General features: G+C 32.6%; 4 protein-coding genes across 10 annotated transcripts; 2 read left to right on the top strand and 2 right to left on the bottom strand.

The window, feature by feature from the left end:
- The first annotated feature begins 1,285 nt into the window (after window positions 1-1,285).
- LOC105802281 (TPR repeat-containing thioredoxin TTL4) lies at window positions 1,286-4,304 on the top strand. The gene is made up of 5 exons (XM_012633837.2): window positions 1,286-2,386; window positions 2,472-2,667; window positions 2,777-2,949; window positions 3,042-3,375; window positions 3,869-4,304. Exons 1-5 carry the CDS (start codon window positions 1,599-1,601, stop codon window positions 3,992-3,994), a joined length of 1,617 nt encoding a protein of 538 aa, XP_012489291.1. The 5' UTR covers window positions 1,286-1,598; the 3' UTR covers window positions 3,995-4,304.
- A 414-nt stretch (window positions 4,305-4,718) lies between these two features.
- On the bottom strand, window positions 4,719-7,284 carry LOC105802282 (uncharacterized). Of its 6 annotated transcripts, none has more exons than XR_008190773.1 (6): window positions 7,071-7,283; window positions 6,338-6,975; window positions 5,996-6,049; window positions 5,711-5,895; window positions 5,100-5,249; window positions 4,719-4,994 (listed from the first exon to the last, which is right to left on the bottom strand). XR_008190773.1 is itself a non-coding variant. In XM_012633841.2 (6 exons), the coding sequence occupies exons 2-5, from the start codon at window positions 6,930-6,932 to the stop codon at window positions 5,205-5,207; spliced, it is 879 nt and encodes a 292-aa protein (XP_012489295.1). In that variant the 5' UTR covers window positions 6,933-6,975; window positions 7,071-7,283; the 3' UTR covers window positions 4,719-4,994; window positions 5,187-5,204. The 6 variants fall into 6 exon arrangements, 5 of the variants coding, with proteins under 5 accessions (XP_012489295.1, XP_012489293.1, XP_012489292.1 ...); XM_012633841.2 differs by having other exon boundaries at window positions 5,187-5,249; XM_012633839.2 differs by lacking the exon at window positions 5,100-5,249 and having other exon boundaries at window positions 6,338-6,978; window positions 7,071-7,279.
- Window positions 7,285-13,279: 5,995 nt separating this feature from the next.
- LOC105802284 (chaperone protein dnaJ 20, chloroplastic) lies at window positions 13,280-13,789 on the top strand. Its single transcript, XM_012633844.2, has one exon. It carries the CDS (start codon window positions 13,280-13,282, stop codon window positions 13,787-13,789), a length of 510 nt encoding a protein of 169 aa, XP_012489298.1.
- Window positions 13,790-14,087: 298 nt separating this feature from the next.
- LOC105802283 (uncharacterized) lies at window positions 14,088-17,546 on the bottom strand. 2 transcript variants are annotated; one of them, XR_001136152.2, is made up of 3 exons: window positions 16,377-17,546; window positions 14,576-14,625; window positions 14,088-14,450 (listed from the first exon to the last, which is right to left on the bottom strand). XR_001136152.2 is itself a non-coding variant. In XM_012633843.2 (2 exons), exon 1 carries the CDS (start codon window positions 17,467-17,469, stop codon window positions 16,378-16,380), a length of 1,092 nt encoding a protein of 363 aa, XP_012489297.1. In that variant the 5' UTR covers window positions 17,470-17,546; the 3' UTR covers window positions 14,088-14,625; window position 16,377. The 2 variants fall into 2 exon arrangements, 1 of the variants encoding a protein (XP_012489297.1); XM_012633843.2 differs by having other exon boundaries at window positions 14,088-14,625.
- Window positions 17,547-17,697: the final 151 nt, after the last annotated feature.

The raw sequence follows: 17,697 nt of genomic DNA, 5'->3' as shown, positions 1-17,697 counted from the left end.
TTTTAAAATTTATCCCAATTTTTAATATAAAAATAAATTCATTATTATATTATTTTAAATAATAAAATACATCATTAAATCCGGTTTTAGTAAGAATCTCGAAGGTTAAGCTTTAAATATTCTTAGATTAAAAACTTAGAAAACATATGTGAAAATTATTTAAAATTTTTGAACACTTGTATCAGTTTTTTCCTACTCAACACTAAAATTGGTGTTATGATTCTTAGAATCCATAAATGTTCAACAAATTACTTACAATGAGAATGTATGAATAATTTAATTTTACGACATTTTATACTTGATTGTGCTATAATAATTCGAATTCCACTGAATCAAGACCTATAATTATATTTGTATTTTGATTGTATCATTAATGTAAACATCGCAAAAAAAGAAGCGAGACAGAAGAATTAATATGATTTCATGTAAACTATAATGAAGTAATTATGATTTTGGTCCTTTTAGAATCAGTTCACATCAAAAGTTGAAGGAACTTTTGGAAGAAACCAATGATGGTTGATGGTGATGAAGAAGTAATGTTTTTGAAATTAGATTGATGATTGAATCGATCCAGTACATGTTTCTGTTTGATTGGTACGTTTAATTTAAATTAAATAAATTATTAATTTTTTTATAAAAATTATAAAATTTGATTACTTAATTTTTAGTTTAGTTCAATCGGCCCATATCATTTTACAAATTAAGTAAAAAAGATTTAAAATTGTTTATTATTTTTTAAAAGTTAAAAGACGTGTTAAGTATTTCAGGAGAGCGGGCTCCTACCAACCCTAGCTCGGCCCCTATTAGAAAAGATAAAGAGAGCACGTTCGATTTTCTTGTTTAAGATCAAATAGGGTGTGCATTGTAACAATATGCAAGAATTGGGAAAAGGTAATAATGAAAAATTAGACCCCATTAAAGATATGTAAGACGGATACGTGTTAGGTTATGATTGGATTGAGCTTTTATTTATTAAAATTAAAATTCAAAATACATAAAATATAGTATGGGTATTCTATATTTACTCGAAATACAGATAAGAAAAGGTGATAACAGGAAAGGCTTTTTTTTTTTTTTCTAAATTTCTAATTGTAGAGATTCTCATTTAAACCACTTCCCTAGATTTGGTTATTTGCATCAAATAAGATAAAAAAAAAGAACCCAAAGAAAAAAAGGAAAAATAAAGGTGGAAATTTTTGTCAACGATGAAATTCCAACTTTGCATTTTTTTTATAAAGACAAAAACGACCGTAAATCATTGATTTTTTTTCCCTGGAAAAAAAATCCTTTTTTTTTTGTCTCCCAAGAAACACCGTAATTTTGTCTCTTGGCAGCCATTGTCCAGGACAAGCCAATGCATTTCATCTCCTAAAAATAAGCCTGTGTCTTATTTATCCCTTCCCCTCCATTTCTTTCTCATTTCAAACCCTTTCATTTTCTTCACCACTAACAAATCAATGATCCCTCATTTCTAGCTTTTTTTTTTTTTGTATTCTCCGCGCAATTTCAAAGAAAACCCATGTTTTATCTGTTTGTTTGCGTGGGAAATCCACCAACGAATAAAACTGCATTCTGAACAGAGATTCTCGCTGGAAAATATGGGGGCGAATTCTTTGGAGAAGAAATCGAGGAGCGGGTTTTGGAGTACAGTTTTCGGGAGGTGTAAGTGTTGGCCGAGGAGAATGTCTATTTCAACGGGTTCAATTCCAAACCAAAACAACAATAATGTTAAAACATCAAACTGGAATACACGGAGGGGGCGGAGCGATGTCGATCAGGGTCTCGACGGCGGTTCCTACTTGAAATCCCCTCCAAATCATTCGATGCTGGTCGTCGTACATCAACAAAACCAGGTTTGTAAACCGCCGGTTGAATCAACCAGAATAACAACTAACCAAAGGAAGGTGCCTAAAGAAGCCATTAGTATCTCCGGCGAGCTGGAAAGCATGATCATGGATTATCAAAAAGTAAAAGGAAACAACAGCAACCTAGTTCGAGCATCGTCGGGGAATTTCATGCTTTACGGCCATTTAGGCAACTTGAGGCAACCCGTGGAGGGAGAGAACAAAAAGGAAGATAATAAGGTTGAAGAAAAGCCTGAACCACCGTCTCTTCAATGCAAAGCTTTGGCGACGAGAAGGGACTCCGAAAAGTTGAAAAACCTCGGGAATATAGATTATAACAAAGGGAATTTTGGGGAAGCTTTGAGTTTGTACGAAGCAGCCATCGCCATTGATCCTTTCAAAGCTTCGTATCGAACCTATAGAAGTGCAGCTTTAGAAGCTGCGGGCAGGATTCTTGAAGCAGTTTCTGAGTGCAGAGAAGCCATTCGAATTGAACCTCGTTATCACCGAGCTCACCATCGTTTAGGAAATCTATATATCAGGTAATCAAGAGAACGAAATTTGTTCAATTCTACTACATTTAAACAACCGGGCATTTTGTATTTCTTGCTGATGAAACTTACGCAGATTGGGGGAAGTGGAAAAGGCGATGTATCACCTCAAACGTGCAGGCCCTGAGGCTGATAGCGATCACATTGCTAAAGCTAAAACTCTTCAAGAACGAATAAACAAATGTACTGAAGCAAAAAGGCTACGAACTTGGAATGTATTGGTAAAAGAGACAGATTCCGCCATTAAAGCTGGTGCAGATTCATCTCCATTTGTGAGTAAACACTAAACAATCCCCAAAAAGAAGGGTCAAATTCCATCAAATTTTAGTGTTTTGATATGTGGGTTTATAATAAATAGCTTGGGTTTTGTTTTTCGTCAAGATGTATGCATTTAAAGCGGAAGCTTTGCTGAAGCTCCATAGACACCAAGAGGCGAACGAAACATTGTTACAAGGTCCGAAATACAATGACGAGGATTGCATTAAACACTTCGGACCTATCGGTAACGCTAATTTGCTAGTTGTTCAAGCAAAGGTGGATATGGCCCTCGGCAGGTTAATTTTTTTCTTCTTCTTTTTTAATAAAAAAATAAAAAATTTGAAGCCAACTGATTATGTTATTATTATTTTTTATGATTTGATTGAAGATTTGACGATGCCTTGGCTGCCATGGAGAGAGCAGTTAGGCTTGACTCGAACAGCAAAGAAGCAAACAGTGCAATGAGCAAAGCTAGAGCATTGGCGACGTTCGAAACCGTTGGAAATGAGCATTTCAAGACATCAAATTTCTACGATGCATGTATCTCATATGGCGAGGGGCTGGCGCATGACCCCCGCAACTCTGTCTTGTTGCTTAACCGAGCGATCTGTTATTCCAAACTTGGCCAGGACGAACTCGCAATCGAGGACTGCACCCGTGCCCTTAGTGTCCGCCCTGGTTACACCAAAGCTAGACTCAAAAGAGCCCATTGCAATTCCAAGGTCAGACTTATTATATTAACTGGCTACCAAGTTTTCCTTGTTTACTGGTTAGAATTTGATGATACACAATTACACAACACGACACAAAGCATGATAAAATATGAGAATTAACACAATTCGACATAAAATATTAGTGTTATAAAATGGACTCCTATTATGTGGGGTACCCAAAATTCAGTAATACAAGCACGATGTGATCTGATCAACCGTATCATGTGTTTTATATATATATAAGGATAAAAACTGTCCAAACATCAAAATTTGGAACAATTGTTAACTAAAACCTTGAACACAAATTCCTTACTACTCCAATAGTTCAATAGATTGTTTTTGTTATGTTTTTATGTATAATAAATTTGTATAATCTCTAGTATTACCGAGTCTATCAGCAGTATGCACGTAATGAAAACTTATGCTTAAAATAATTGTATTGGCTATTGAACATATACAATAACCTAATTAATAATGTTGTATTGGATTTATACATAAATAGTTGGAGAGATGGGAAGCTTCGATAGAAGACTACGAGATCTTGAAAAAAGAAACTCCGAACGACGAGGAGGTGAAACAAGGTTTGTCCAAAGCTCGAAGACAACTCAAGAACAAGATGACAGGTTAGGGCAGGAGAAGAATACGATGGAAGTATATTGATGAACACAAATCAAACACAACATTAAAATGAAAAAGTATAAAAAATAAAAAGCTCGGAGGGCAACAACAAAAAGAGTTAAATCGGCGGCCAAGGAATTAATAGGAGCTTAAAACATTATTTAGGATCGGGGAAGATGAAAAAAGAAGGGCTTCTTTGTCATTGTGTGGAATTTGAAAGTAAATTTTGATACTTTAAGAATCATATATGGTATTGTATGTGTGTATATGTACGCATCTATTCCTTTTTTTAATCAAGTATACATACATACATTCTTAAAGCACTTATTTTGTGCGATATTTGAAGCTATATTAGTTTTAGATTTACAGTCAAATTTATACATTTTCCGAACAGATTTCATCTATACTCTTTTTCAATTTTTAACACAGTATTTAAAATTATCCCTTATTTAGAAAAAAGTTATTTATTAAAAGGCACCAAAAGAAGGAAGAGGAAACCTATTCCTAGAAAAAGAAAATTTTAAGTTTATCATATCCAACATCCAAGGTAGAATGATGTTCATAAGTCAATAAAAGTTGCAACCTAAAAAAATGGAAGAGAATTCAAATAACTCATTTTATTATTTTTAAAAATAAAATGTTAGTTTTATTATTTAAATTAGTAATTCCGGCCAAGTAAGCAGGCCAAGGTCTAATCGGGGGTCAACCAAAGTGGAAAAATTTTTGACAGCATATTAGAAAACAAAAGGAATCATAAACTGAGATCATACATTTTACAGTTTTTGACAACACATTAAGGATAACGAAAGAAGCTATATAATGTTGTTATAGGCAAATGCATGTGCAAACATACAAATACAAGTTGCTCGAAATTAGAGTAGCAGGGAGATCTTACATTCATAACAAACATTGCAAGCACACTCCTATCTCTCTGAAGGCATCCCTGTTATCTGCTCCAGATCCATCTTGCAATTGTCCCTCAAATCTTTTAGTTGAATGTAACTGGCTTGCTGCAACACAAATTCAATTTATACGTTGTCATATAAAATATTACAAGTCCTCTCATGATATTGAAAATTAGCAATCTAATTTAGCCAGATGGAAAGTATCATAACCGGCCAACCGGGAAAGTACTTTCATTCCCTGGGCCACGTTGCACCACATCTTAGGACCACCCAGTATTATCTTTTTTAGACACCCACCAATCCCTCGAAGCTTTGTTACGTGAAAGTGCATCTCCTCGCCAGGATAGAACATAGGACCACCTACATATAGGAGTACTTTTCACTCAATACTAAAGTGGTGCAACTTTGAGCCACAATGCCCCAAGGGATCAATAAGAGTCCAATGAAAACAATAGCAAATTGGGACATGACGCAGAGCAATGCAGCCTAGAGAATGAATACATTGCCAGTCATGAAATAAAGCAGCCATGAGCTCCAGCAACAAAGCATTGATTAGAGATAACACTTAGAAATGAATGCAAAAACCAAGAAATCAGGGATCAAGGATTCAAGGTCCAAGGATAAAGAAAACTTCAAATGTGGATTTTTAACCAAAGCCTTTCTTGAACAAGAGGACTCAATCTTCTTATTAAATCATTAGAGCTAGTTTTGAACAAGAAAAAACAGCACAATTAGTGGATCAATAAGTGATTCAACAAATAGACAGGTAGTACTAAAGCATGGAAAATAAAAATCTAGGCCAAAGAACAGATGATACTCACAAGCTGGTTGCTTTCATGAACAAATATATCCTCCATGTTAAGAAAGAGTGATCTCCACTGACTTGTGAGATCAGATACTAATTTTGAAGACTTGTTGGGATTTCCCAGGTTTTGAATGTCAGTTTCTTTCCCACTGCAACTTTTCTGAACCAAAATGCTTGCTTCTTTCTGACTTCTCTTCAAAACTGAGAAATGGTGAAAATATTTATAAATAAAAGAGTATGTTTTGTTGTAGAACCAACAAATACTTAAGAAAGTAGAGCAAAGGCTAGCTATTCAACTTACCAGCTATTCGACCCTTGGTATCTTGATAATGAAGGTCCGACCAAATATAAGCAGCTGGTTATCAGTGCAAAACAAGCATAAACCACCAGAATATACATTACAAGAAAGGTCCTACATCCCACCCACCACAAAAACCTCTTGCTAACAACAACTTAATGGATGCAATCAATCAGGATAGATCAATTTGAAATCTGATTCAAATCAGATATATTGCTTATGGGTACATAAGAATGTGTTGAACCAATTCATTTTATTGAATCAATCTCATAGTGGGTTTAAATAGGAACGATGACTCTGAACCATAGAAAAAAAAACACAAGGTAACAAGCTAAAGGAGTTTACCTTTCAAACAAAAAGAACAAGAGCAAGCTTTCAGCATATCCGCACCAGCATTCAAATTAGAACCATCATTCTTGAGTCCCACGCACCTCTCCAGCTCAAATGATCGAAAACCTTGCGACGAAGACTTAGGCAACCTTAACCACTCGACACACCCACCTTCACTCGACGCTAGTCTACCAACGCCAAGATCCCTACTATCATTCCTACAACTATCATTCAATGTACCCCTTGCTTGTGTAATGCCTTCACCTTGATCTAATCTATCGTCACTATCAGACAAATCAAACCGTTCTATAACCTCGCTAACTTTCTCATTAACCGGCACCAAACCCTCTTTGGATGTATCAGTTTCCCCACTACAAGTAGAAGAAGTATTAGGGTTTGGTTCGAATTGGGGGGGTTTAGGATTCTCTTGGATCGGATTTTCTTCTCTTAAACAAACTTGTTTTGTAAATCGGTAACTTGCTTCTTCTTTGGAATTAAACCCTACATTATCCGAAATCGACGAAAACCCCCTTTTAACTGATCGATTTGTAATGTCACCCAAAATTGAACGGAATTTGGGTATTCCGTCCGTAAAATTATCTCCGCTCATTCTGAAATATTATGGGGAAAAAAAACCCGAATTCAGCTTAAATCTGCTAAAAACAAAAAGAAATTTTATTAAGGATGAATAAAAAAGGAATGAAAATTCGAAAAACAAAATGGGGTTTTAGAGATGTTGAGAACTAACCTGTTGAGAATCGAAGAGGAAATGATCAAATGAATACGAAAATGTGAGGAAAAAGTTCATAAGAAAAAGAGGAGGGTTTTAAAGTGAAACAGAATATTTGTATGTGTTTATGTGATTTGAGGGCGGGAAGCATAAGCGATTTCGGATATGACCCGGGATTTTGAAATGATTTTGGGTTTAATTCTATTGAAGGATAAAGTGGCGCGGGTTTATGGGTCAAATCTTGAAATTTAAGCTTGAATGTTGGATCCTTTGTTCAATCTAGACTAACACTTTTTTTTCCAACTCCTTTTTCTTAAAAAAATGTAAATGTGTTTTTTATTAAAAAGAAGGTCAATTGTCTGTCAAATCAAAATATTTTACATAATCTACTGCCCACACTATCATACTGAAAACAAAATTTTACTTGATAGCTCCTCAATGAATTTTTATCTAAAATTAGATCCAAATTATCCTTGTATCTCATAATCAAAATTATCCTTCCAATTGAATGTTAATTTTGATTAAAAATAATAATATCAATAAGATTAATTATTATGCAGTAAAGTCAATCGATTTTTGTTTTATCCAGTCGGTGCAAACTTTCAGATTGCAAGTTACGATAGACAAATGATGGTATTTATCGTTGCTGAAACTCCATCAGCCACCAGCAATTTCTCTTGGAAAGTGGGTGACTCTTTGCCAGCTTCTTAATTTTTTCTATTTTGTGAGTATTTTAAAATAATAAATGATTTCACAAGTTGGTTTGAACCTGTGTTCATAAGTCTTCACTTTTAGAAGTTTTTGTTAATTCTTTTAGCATTTTTTAAATATTGCTTATGCATATAGTCTTTCTTTTGCAAGTGATTTTGAGAATGGTTTTGTTATCGTCTTCTTCAGTTTGGTCGATGCCCAGTTTTTTTGTTGATTTTGCCCACCACTTTGGACCATCTGGAACTGATTTTCTTATCACAATAGTTGCTTGCAATTACTCTAAATATTTCGTGGTTAAGTTGTAACAAAACAATTGTCAATGTGGCATCATGTTTTATTGATGTTGTGACTGAAACCTTTGTCATGTTGATGGAGCTTATCCTCCTTTGTCGACAACGGTTATTTGTTGTTGTTGTTTTTTTCTTTTACCTGAATTGTATGGTCTATCATGGAATGAATTAATAAATTTTCGCAATCACAACTTTGAGTGTAAAATCTTATCACATTAATATTTATATTAAAAATTACATAATATATAATTAAAAAGTATTTATATTAAATTGTAAATTAATAAAAGAAAAATACATCAATGAATAAAATATTATTTTGTATTATTTATCATTTATGTGATTGCTTAATTTTAATTAAACGTGTTGTTTAATGATAATTTATATTTTTATTAAATTATTATATAATAAAATTATTAGTTATATAAAATTGAATTTATCGACATCTCAATGTTGGGGGTTTGAGTCCTACGCTAACATATCCTTCCTAAATCGTAAAGTAAATTTTGATGGTAACTAAGGGTGGGTTTGGATGGGCGATTGGGTGCGGTGCGGTGCGTTTAGCTTACTTCTTGTTTCACGCTACAGTATCGCTACAGTATCTAATCTCACCGCCACCGCTATTTTTGCACTAACCGCAGGTAAACACACCACCCATCTAAACTCACTCTAAGAGAAAAACATATAACATTAAATATTAAATATTAAAAAGCACCAATAGTTAGGGAAAAAAAAAAAAGGTCAAAACGATTACACCCTCCAACGAGGAAATAACCCTCGGATGATGCGAATACTTTGACTCTCATCATGTTGGTTGCTTATTACATGACAAATAATAAATATGATTAGGAAGACTCGAACTCAGACCACACTTGAGTCGATTAACACCCTGACCATTAGGCTATACATGGGGTTCAGTAATGAGTAATTTTAAGCATTATATCAAAAAGAACAAATATAATAATAATCTATAATAAAATTAATGTTAAAAAAAATTCTAATACAGTCCAAATGAAGCCTTGATTAAGTTATTTCAATCAACTTAATTATGCGAGTTATTTTATTTTAAAATTGCATTCTTAAATTTTACATCTATTAATTGTATTTTTTAAAAAATTATATTTCTTAAGTTATTTGAGCATAATATGTTGAGGGTTTTTTTAAATAATGATCATTTTGTATGAGCGTTTACCTCTAATGTAGTGCGTCTGATTTTTTTTTTCGTCATATTATCGTATCACTATAATATTTAATTTTATTATAACTACTATTTTTTCACTAATCACATATAAATCCATTCAAAAAAGCCCAGAGATATGTTGGTTGAAGAAGCCCGGCCAAGAAAAAATAATATTAATTTTATTAATTCATATCGATTTCATCGGTATTAAGAGGAGGGAGCCGGAAGTTGATCCAAAAAGAATATTCCATCGGCATGGGCTTGAACAAGAGAGATTTTGACTTTGACTTGGCCATTTTAAATTAAATAATAAATATTTTTTAAAGCCAGGATTATTATCTTAAATATTAGTAGTAGAGATCTTTAATTTGTTAGGCAGGTTTTTTAATATATATATATATATACACGTGTTGAGGGTAGGTAAGGTTATTTGTAAAATTAAAATAGATTATCATCAACATACTAAATAATAATTTTAATTTTAATTATAAAATATATAAATATTAATATAATTTTTTTATTATCAAATCAGGAGGTTGATAATTGTCTTATAAATATATAGTAAAATATTAAAAAAGACAATAATTTTTAAAACAGCTTATGGAATAAAAAAATACTATGATAATATACCAAATACTAACCCATTGCTTAAATAATAAAGTAATTTGATTAGATAAGGTTTCAAGTGAACATAATTTTAAAAGGGTAAATTAGATCAATGGTCACTAAATTATGTGTAAGTTTTTGTTTTAGTCATTTTACTAAAAAAGTTATAATTTAGTCAATAGTCACTAAAGTTTTCAAATTTGTATTTTGTCACCTGATTGTTAAGTGATACTTTTTAGTTGGTATAATAATAATTTTAGCCCTCAATATTTATAATTTTATGTTAATTTGACCCTAATTCTATATAATAAAAATTTTAAAAAACCTCAAATTTATTTAAAATAGAAAAATTCAAAAAATAATTTTAGAAAAATATAAAATCTCAAAAATGTTGTTGAAGAACTAATACACATGAGAAATAAATAAAATTTTCATTCAGTAGAATCCAATAACATATTAAAAAAAAACCTTAGACCACTATCCCCATTACATGCTCCTTAATGTTTCTCAAAACCAAATTGGTAATATCTTCTAGTAAAGTTTCATGTCCCTAAAGAAGATCTAAAATTAATATTATAGAGACTTATAAATTTGACTATGATACCATCTTTATATAATAAAAAACTAGAAAAATTCCTTTTGTACTCAATTAAAATTTCAATTTCATTTATATTGTTTTTCAAAACCTAAATTGTAAAAACACAAATTATATTCTGAATTTTGTTTCTTATGACAAAAATCATGTCAATAAACAGAAGAGGTAACCAATAATTTTGCTTAATGGTTTTTAAAGAATGTGTATTGGAAATTTGGGGTCTAAAAAATTACTTCATTTTCTCACTATCTAATTTTGAAAATCTTATATACTTTTATTCTTATTTTAATTTTTAGAACTTTCTAAAATTTTAAAAGAATTTCAATTTTATCATTTTATATGTGATTAGGGTTAAATTGACAAAAATATAAATTTTAAGGACTGAAATTGCAATTGTACCAACTAAAAAAGTTCCATTAACAGCAGGGTGACAAAAACAATTCCGAAAAACTTTAGTGATCAAATTAAAACTTTTTTTAGTTAAGTGGCTAGAACAAAAATTTACTGATAGTTTAGTGACTAATGATAAATTTCACCTTTTTCTTTTAAATTTCGGGCAGTGATATGGGTAATGGCATGGGTAGGTGTGGTCTAAGACATGTGAATCCATGCTTTGTCCAACAACCAAAAGCAACTTGTCAATGCATTGTGATGGAAAATATCAGAGGAATAAATTCGGCATAATAAAAAATATTTTCCTTCATATTATGAAAAATAAAAGTAATTAAAAAATAATAAAATATTTAGTACGCTATTAATGGAGTTTTTAGACTTCACAAGTAGAGTAAGGGATTGACAAATGTCATGTAGGGTATATAGTAAAATATTAAATAAAAGACACGTGACAATTTTTTAATGCTACATGTAAAATTAAAAAAAAACATACTATATCAATGTACCAAATACTAATTCTTAAGGAAATAACTTAATGCAACAATTAAGTTGTGCTTGGGTTATTGGGATACACAGTAATAGTAATTTGCATTATATGCGATGCGAATAGCCATTAAATAGGATGTTTTAACTAAGTTGTGAAAATGTTTGAGCAAAGCGTGGATTTTATCTTATGTATGTTTGTCCACTTAGAACACAGTAGTAATTATAGGTGGAAAGTTTGGAGTGACTCATTTATTTCACGTAAGTGTACATATTACTATATTAGATTTAGATAATGTGTGGTCAGATAAAAATGTGGTATGCATGTGTCTCAATATGACCATTTTTTATATTAATGAGATTAAGTGTTACATGAATGGCGTCACGACAATGTTCTCAATGTAGTAGTGTAGGGGTGTTTATGCTAGAAATTTGAGTTTCAAATTTTTGAAATCGCTGCTCGAGATCATAGATTCACGTATCCTCCTAGATTGAATAAGCACTCTTATTAACCATTAGAAAAAACATGAAACAATGAAGAAAAAATCAATTAAATAAAATAATAAAAAACAAAATTAAACCTAATATCACACGCAGAAAGAGAATCAACCCATTTGAACTAAACTAAACCTTCGAACTTAAGTCTTATATGTGTGTGCTTATCATTTTATTTTTACTCTTTAAAGTAAACAATACTACGTAAACATCATCGTGATAAGTTTCTTTAAAGGATGAGAGATTAGTGTAATTATTTGAAATACATAAAACTTCCAACCGCCTATGCATTGGAAGTAAAAAATTACTCAAGCATGGGTATAGCATAACTCAAGAAAAAAAAATTGATGCATAGTCAATATATAAATTTCATGCACCGTTAATTAATAATAACACAACATATATTAAATAAAAAAACTCATAAATACATACTAATAATTTTAATTAAATAATAATTATATATATATATTTTAAAATCTAAACTTCAAACCCATCGCCCTCAATTGAAACTCAAAATTATTGGTGAAGTGTTCATATAAATGAAAATTAAGCATAAATGTCAATTAAAAATAATAATTAGGAAAATAAGTGATTTTTTAATGCAAGCCGTCATGTGGTAAAAGAAAGATTGTATGAAACAATGATATTATTTATTTTAAATGATTTTATATCACATCAACAATTTCATCTTAAATTTTAGAATTTAAATTTGAATTTAATTTTTTAAGATAAAAATATTAATGTAACATAAAGTATTGGAAAAAAACACATTTGCTATCATTGTTTCAAACATTTTTTTTTGACAAAAGTGTGCCCTGCACGAAATTCTTAAAAGTAATTAAGCTGTCGTTGGATCACAATTGCAAAAGAAATTTAGACAGTTTCCAACTGTTATTGTTTTATATTTCTTTCATTTTGAATTTAAATTGTTTATTTTATTTTATTTTATATAAAAATAAAAAATTCTCATGTTACTTTTTTTAAGAACTGTTTTTAAATTTTTTAAAATTAACGTAGAACTAATTAGTAAATCGTAAGTAACATCAATGCAGTTAATACTTAAGAATAGTAAATATACTAATTATAGGTAGCAGGGGTAGCAACTTCGAAGCAAAGATGGCAATTTCCAAGCAAAGGCCAGACACCACACGTTGACCAAACAAAGCCATCGCCCACTACATGCCAAAACTGCGTTATGATTGCACACAAGAAAAACGTGTTTATTTCTGGTATATAACTAAACCATCCGTCTTTGAAGAGCTTCAGCTCCAACTTCTTTGTTAAGAGCTATCAGTTAATTATTCACAAATTCCTGTATTTATTTTTTTTTAAAATTTTTCTCCAACAATCATTTCGAAGTTCGTGTTAATCTGCAAATTTTTACGGAAATCGAGCCGGGATCCTCCATAATTAGACCTCCAGAAGGTTCGTAACTGAAGCTTACAACAATCCGTTATATTCAAGAACAGGATTTTCCATGGAAATTAGTCTCAGTACCAACAAATTGGTTTCAACACCAACAAAATTAGGGTTCCGACGAAAGAGTCAAGTCATATCATGTAGGGTTGATAATTTCGCCGCCACGGAAAGGGGGAAAACCAATTTTTATAAAGTTCTTTCTCTTGATTCCGAGAATGTCGGTTTAGCTGAAATAAAGAAGGCTTATAGAAGAATGGTTCTTGAATATCATCCCGACGTTTGCCCTCCTTCAGCAAGGGAAGAATCGACCCAGCGATTTCTCGAGCTTCAAATGGCTTACGAAACTCTTTCGGATCCGGTTTCTCGTCAAACGTATGATTATGAATTGGGCTTGGTTAATCCGGATCCGATTTCTCATCAAATGTATGATTATGAAATGGAGTTGGTTAATCCAATTGGGTTTGGATTTGGGAATTATATGACGGACGAAAGGAGACCGAACTTTCAGAGGGATGTTAAAAAACGATCAGAGAGTAGTATGCAGCGGATGAAAAATAGGTGCAGGTAGAAATTAATGATGTATATATTTATGATTTTTGTAAATCGTTTTATGTAATTGTTAATTATCGCAATTTATTAATCTCAAGTCTTTTTTATTCGTTTAAAATTTCTAAATTTCTTTTATGGGTTAAAACTTATCAAGTACTATAATCAAAATTACAAATTAACCACTACATTACAAAGCACGGCAATTTCGGCAACATTGCATATTAGTGCAAACAAAATAAAATTTATATAATTATTTATGGAGTAAAAAGTTAATTTACAATTGCGAGATACTCGATCAAATTCAAATAATAATAATATACCAGAAAAATTAATATCCAAAATCTATTATGAATAATAATTAAAATATTCGAATTTACTATATCTAAATACACAAAGACGGTTCAAGTATCTACAAATATCTAAATTCGCAGTCAGTTGTCATCCCAACACTTTTAAATTCAGCTCCCTCCATACTAACGAACCAAATTTGAGTGTTAAAACGAGGGAAAAAAAGAACAAACCAAACCTAGCGAGCACAAGTATGTTAAGATCGGCAACGATTAGACAAACGCAGCCGCTTCTTTGAAAATCTCCAAGGTCCAAGTTCCATGTGAAGTTCAAAAATCTTAAAATTTTAAAACATGAGTTACCTGGTTGAGTTGAAGAACTCACCCTGTATTCTGTTTTTTTATATATATAAAAGAAAGGAATCCACAAAAGTGGTAGTCAATATGAGTATTAATTCTACAAGCATTGGTGCCCCCGTGTAATTGAATCAACTAGGAACAAAGTGAAGAGCACTCACCAAGGGCTAATGCTGCGATCCAAATCTCTGCCGTCTTTACGAATTAATACCTGCCCAAATTCAGCTATTAATCAGACCCAAAATGGCGCCAATTGTCAAAATAAAGTTCAAGATGCCAAAACAATGAAATAAATAGGCAACAAAAGGACTAAAACAATGAATCAATGGTACTTGTTCTTTGTAAACTGTAATTTTACCAAATTAAATATGTTCTTAAGCATGCTTTGCAGTTACCATCTACTTATGTTACAGAAAACATGTACAACATCGAGACAAGTACTAGAACACTTCATGTCTATTCGATAAAAGGTAGCTTCGTTAGAAGGCTTGACTAAGAAGCTGATTAAGAACATTTTCCAAAACCTTTCTTTGGAGTAAAAATGTGCATCTCATGTATCATATTCATAAAGGCAATACTCCCATCTTCTATCACAAACTTATAGCAACATCCAATCACTAAGACTTTCCCGTTGACTGCATTAAGTGCAATCACAGTAATACTACATATATACAGAACTTGGGAATTATTTGGCAATGAGAAGCCCCACCCCCCCTGCCTGAAGCTCTAAGAAGATTTTATGCAGGTTCCTACTTCTCAGTGTCTGCTTTTCTACTTCCTACTTCATACCAAGTCACTACTTCTGATCTTTTAAAATAGATTACCAAATCAAGGATAAATGCCTCATTAGAAACCTTATAACAGCCACATTGGTATGCAGTATCCCAATTAGAACATTTTAATGTACCATCATAATTTGGTGATTGTAGAAAAAAAGAATGAATGAATGAAAAGGTTTCATCCAGTGACAAGGCTCCCACCATAAGCAGGGTGTGGGAAAGGTACTGACTACTGATATATGCAGTCTTCCCCTTATTTTACACAGAGGTTATTTCCAGGGTTCTAACCAGTGATCAAATTAAAAACACTAGATCACCGAACCGGTAACCAAACGTGAGTGCTCCCACTATAAGAAGTGCAGGATCTGGAGAAGGTTCTGGTATATGTAGCTTTCCCCTTATTTTACACAGTGGTTGTTTCCAGGGTTTGAACCAATGACCAAATCCAAATGGTGAACACTTGATCATCTTACCGGGATGTCAGAGGAAATTGTCTCTCAAATGGTGGTGTCTAAGAAACTAGGCTGTTGTCCATTGTTATGAACCAAAATAACACAATACTCAGTAAAATAGGCATATAAATAATAGCAGTAGAGATCACTCTTTTGCAGGAACCAGTATTATTTTGAAGAAAAATAGACGGGAAATGTTAACCTATTATTTAATCTAGTAGTACAAAATAACTGGAAATTCTATATGAAAAGTTTTAGTCATACACATAGGAGTCAAGAAAACCCGTAGACCACTGGAGTGGATAAGGGGAAAAATACAATAAAAATAAAATAAATACTGTTTTTAAGAATCACCTACTCAATAGGTTGTCAGTTCTTTGTAAGGCTAAAATAACTCAGATACAGGTATAAGCACTACCCATCTCAATATTCAACCTTCTACACGAGCAAGAACTTAAGTGCATAGTCTCAAATCAGAATGATGCAATTCAACCATCAAAAGCAACATAGGACAAAACATAGCATTGAGTCAAAATCCTATGTGAATAAATGCCACTAAATAAGCCACCTCGCCCATGAATACTAAAGCAAACAAAATTGCATCCATTATAAACATAATATATCTAAAGTAATATAATCTTTTAGATATTCTGTAGGAACTCAATTTTAACCATATAAAATTCAGACATTACAACGGAATACTAATGACAAACAAGTGAATAGAAGAATACCTCAAACCCTGATACAAGATGCATCAAAATCATCGGGAGCAACATGTACAATCCAATTATTCAAAGTCCTCTTAATCTCTGAGTGATTGACATATGCCAACTCATACATACTACACAAATTGACCACCAGGGTCTCATTCAATGCCCTCGTAGGAACCCTTTCAAGTGCATTCTCCAATACCTTAATGGAATCAGACAAATCTCTCAAATACATCAAACAAAGTGCCTTATTATTAATCGCAACAACATCCGTATGATCCCTTTCGATACACTCCTCATATTCCCTCACCGCAGAAACATAATCTTTGCCCACCACATAAACCAAGGCCTTGTTTCTATTCACAAGGTTCCTAAATTGAACTTCACTCAAGAACGAATACCTATCATTCTTCCCTTCATTTAACATCGTCTCTACATGGTTAAATGACCCTTTTGCCCCTTCAATATCACCAATCTGCATCTGAATATACCCTAATTTTGAAACTAAGAGTGGATCTAAATAATCACGATTAATCATATCCTTGATCAAATCTAAACACAAAATGAATTCCTTATCTCCCAAATGATGCCCAATTAAACAATTCAGAACAAAATTTTCCCTTCTTTTCCAAATTTTGACAGAATCATGTAGATTATTGCTTTCTTTTTCTTTTATTTTCTGACGAATAAAATTAAGCAAAAGATAAAACCGATCTAACCCTTCTTGGCGATTCCCGAGCTTGATCGGCAGCTGAGCATGGATGAACCGAAGAGAGAAAGGAAGCATCGAACCAGACCGGTTGGGGTAAAGTTGAGGGTAAGTTTCGTACTTATAATAGTGGCTGTTGAAGTCGTCGAGAGTGTCGAGGTCGGTCGAAGCGTCGGCGAAACGTCGTAGTTTCGAGAGGGCGAGAACGTTGTAGGTGAGGTAGATAAGGTGGTCGTGGGGGTTACTTAGGAGGTTGAGGGAACGGGCTCGGGAAACTTTGTCGAGAATGGAGCGCCATGAGCCACGACTAGCGAGGTCTTCGAGCGAGGCGAGCTCGTGGGCTACGTCGTTCAGAGATCCGAATTGGTTCGTCGGAGGGTCGGCGGGCGGTGATGGTTCGTCCATTGTGACGACGACTGTGGGGTGAGAATGAGTGAGGCAAGTTATTTTGCTGAAGCTTTCGCCTTTTTTGGGGGTTAGGGTGGGGGAGTTACGTTCTTTATTTTTTAGGTAGTCTTATCATTTTTTTTTGGAATATTTATACATTAATAAACATGGTAAACTATACAACTATAATTTTTTTAATTTAATCACTCAAAAATATTACAATTTAATGACTATTTTAACCACTCT

This window comes from Gossypium raimondii, chromosome 11 (genome assembly GCF_025698545.1).
Source record: "Gossypium raimondii isolate GPD5lz chromosome 11, ASM2569854v1, whole genome shotgun sequence".
NCBI lineage: Eukaryota > Viridiplantae > Streptophyta > Magnoliopsida > Malvales > Malvaceae > Gossypium > Gossypium raimondii.
This window is presented reverse-complemented; position numbering and strand designations above follow the sequence as displayed.

Coding starts and splice junctions, on each gene's coding strand:
- LOC105802281 (XM_012633837.2), top strand. CDS start 1,599: ATGGGGGCGAATTCTTTGGAGAAGAAATCGAGGAGCGGGTTTTGGAGT. Junction 2,668..2,776: donor GTGCAGATTCATCTCCATTT/GTGAGTAAACAC, acceptor TTTTTCGTCAAG/ATGTATGCATTTAAAGCGGA. Junction 2,950..3,041: donor GTGGATATGGCCCTCGGCAG/GTTAATTTTTTT, acceptor ATTTGATTGAAG/ATTTGACGATGCCTTGGCTG.
- LOC105802282 (XM_012633839.2), bottom strand. CDS start 6,932: ATGAGCGGAGATAATTTTACGGACGGAATACCCAAATTCCGTTCAATT. Junction 6,050..6,337: donor TTGTTCTTTTTGTTTGAAAG/GTAAACTCCTTT, acceptor ACTGATAACCAG/CTGCTTATATTTGGTCGGAC. Junction 4,995..5,710: donor TTCATGAAAGCAACCAGCTT/GTGAGTATCATC, acceptor TTTGTGTTGCAG/CAAGCCAGTTACATTCAACT.
- LOC105802284 (XM_012633844.2), top strand. CDS start 13,280: ATGGAAATTAGTCTCAGTACCAACAAATTGGTTTCAACACCAACAAAA.
- LOC105802283 (XM_012633843.2), bottom strand. CDS start 17,469: ATGGACGAACCATCACCGCCCGCCGACCCTCCGACGAACCAATTCGGA.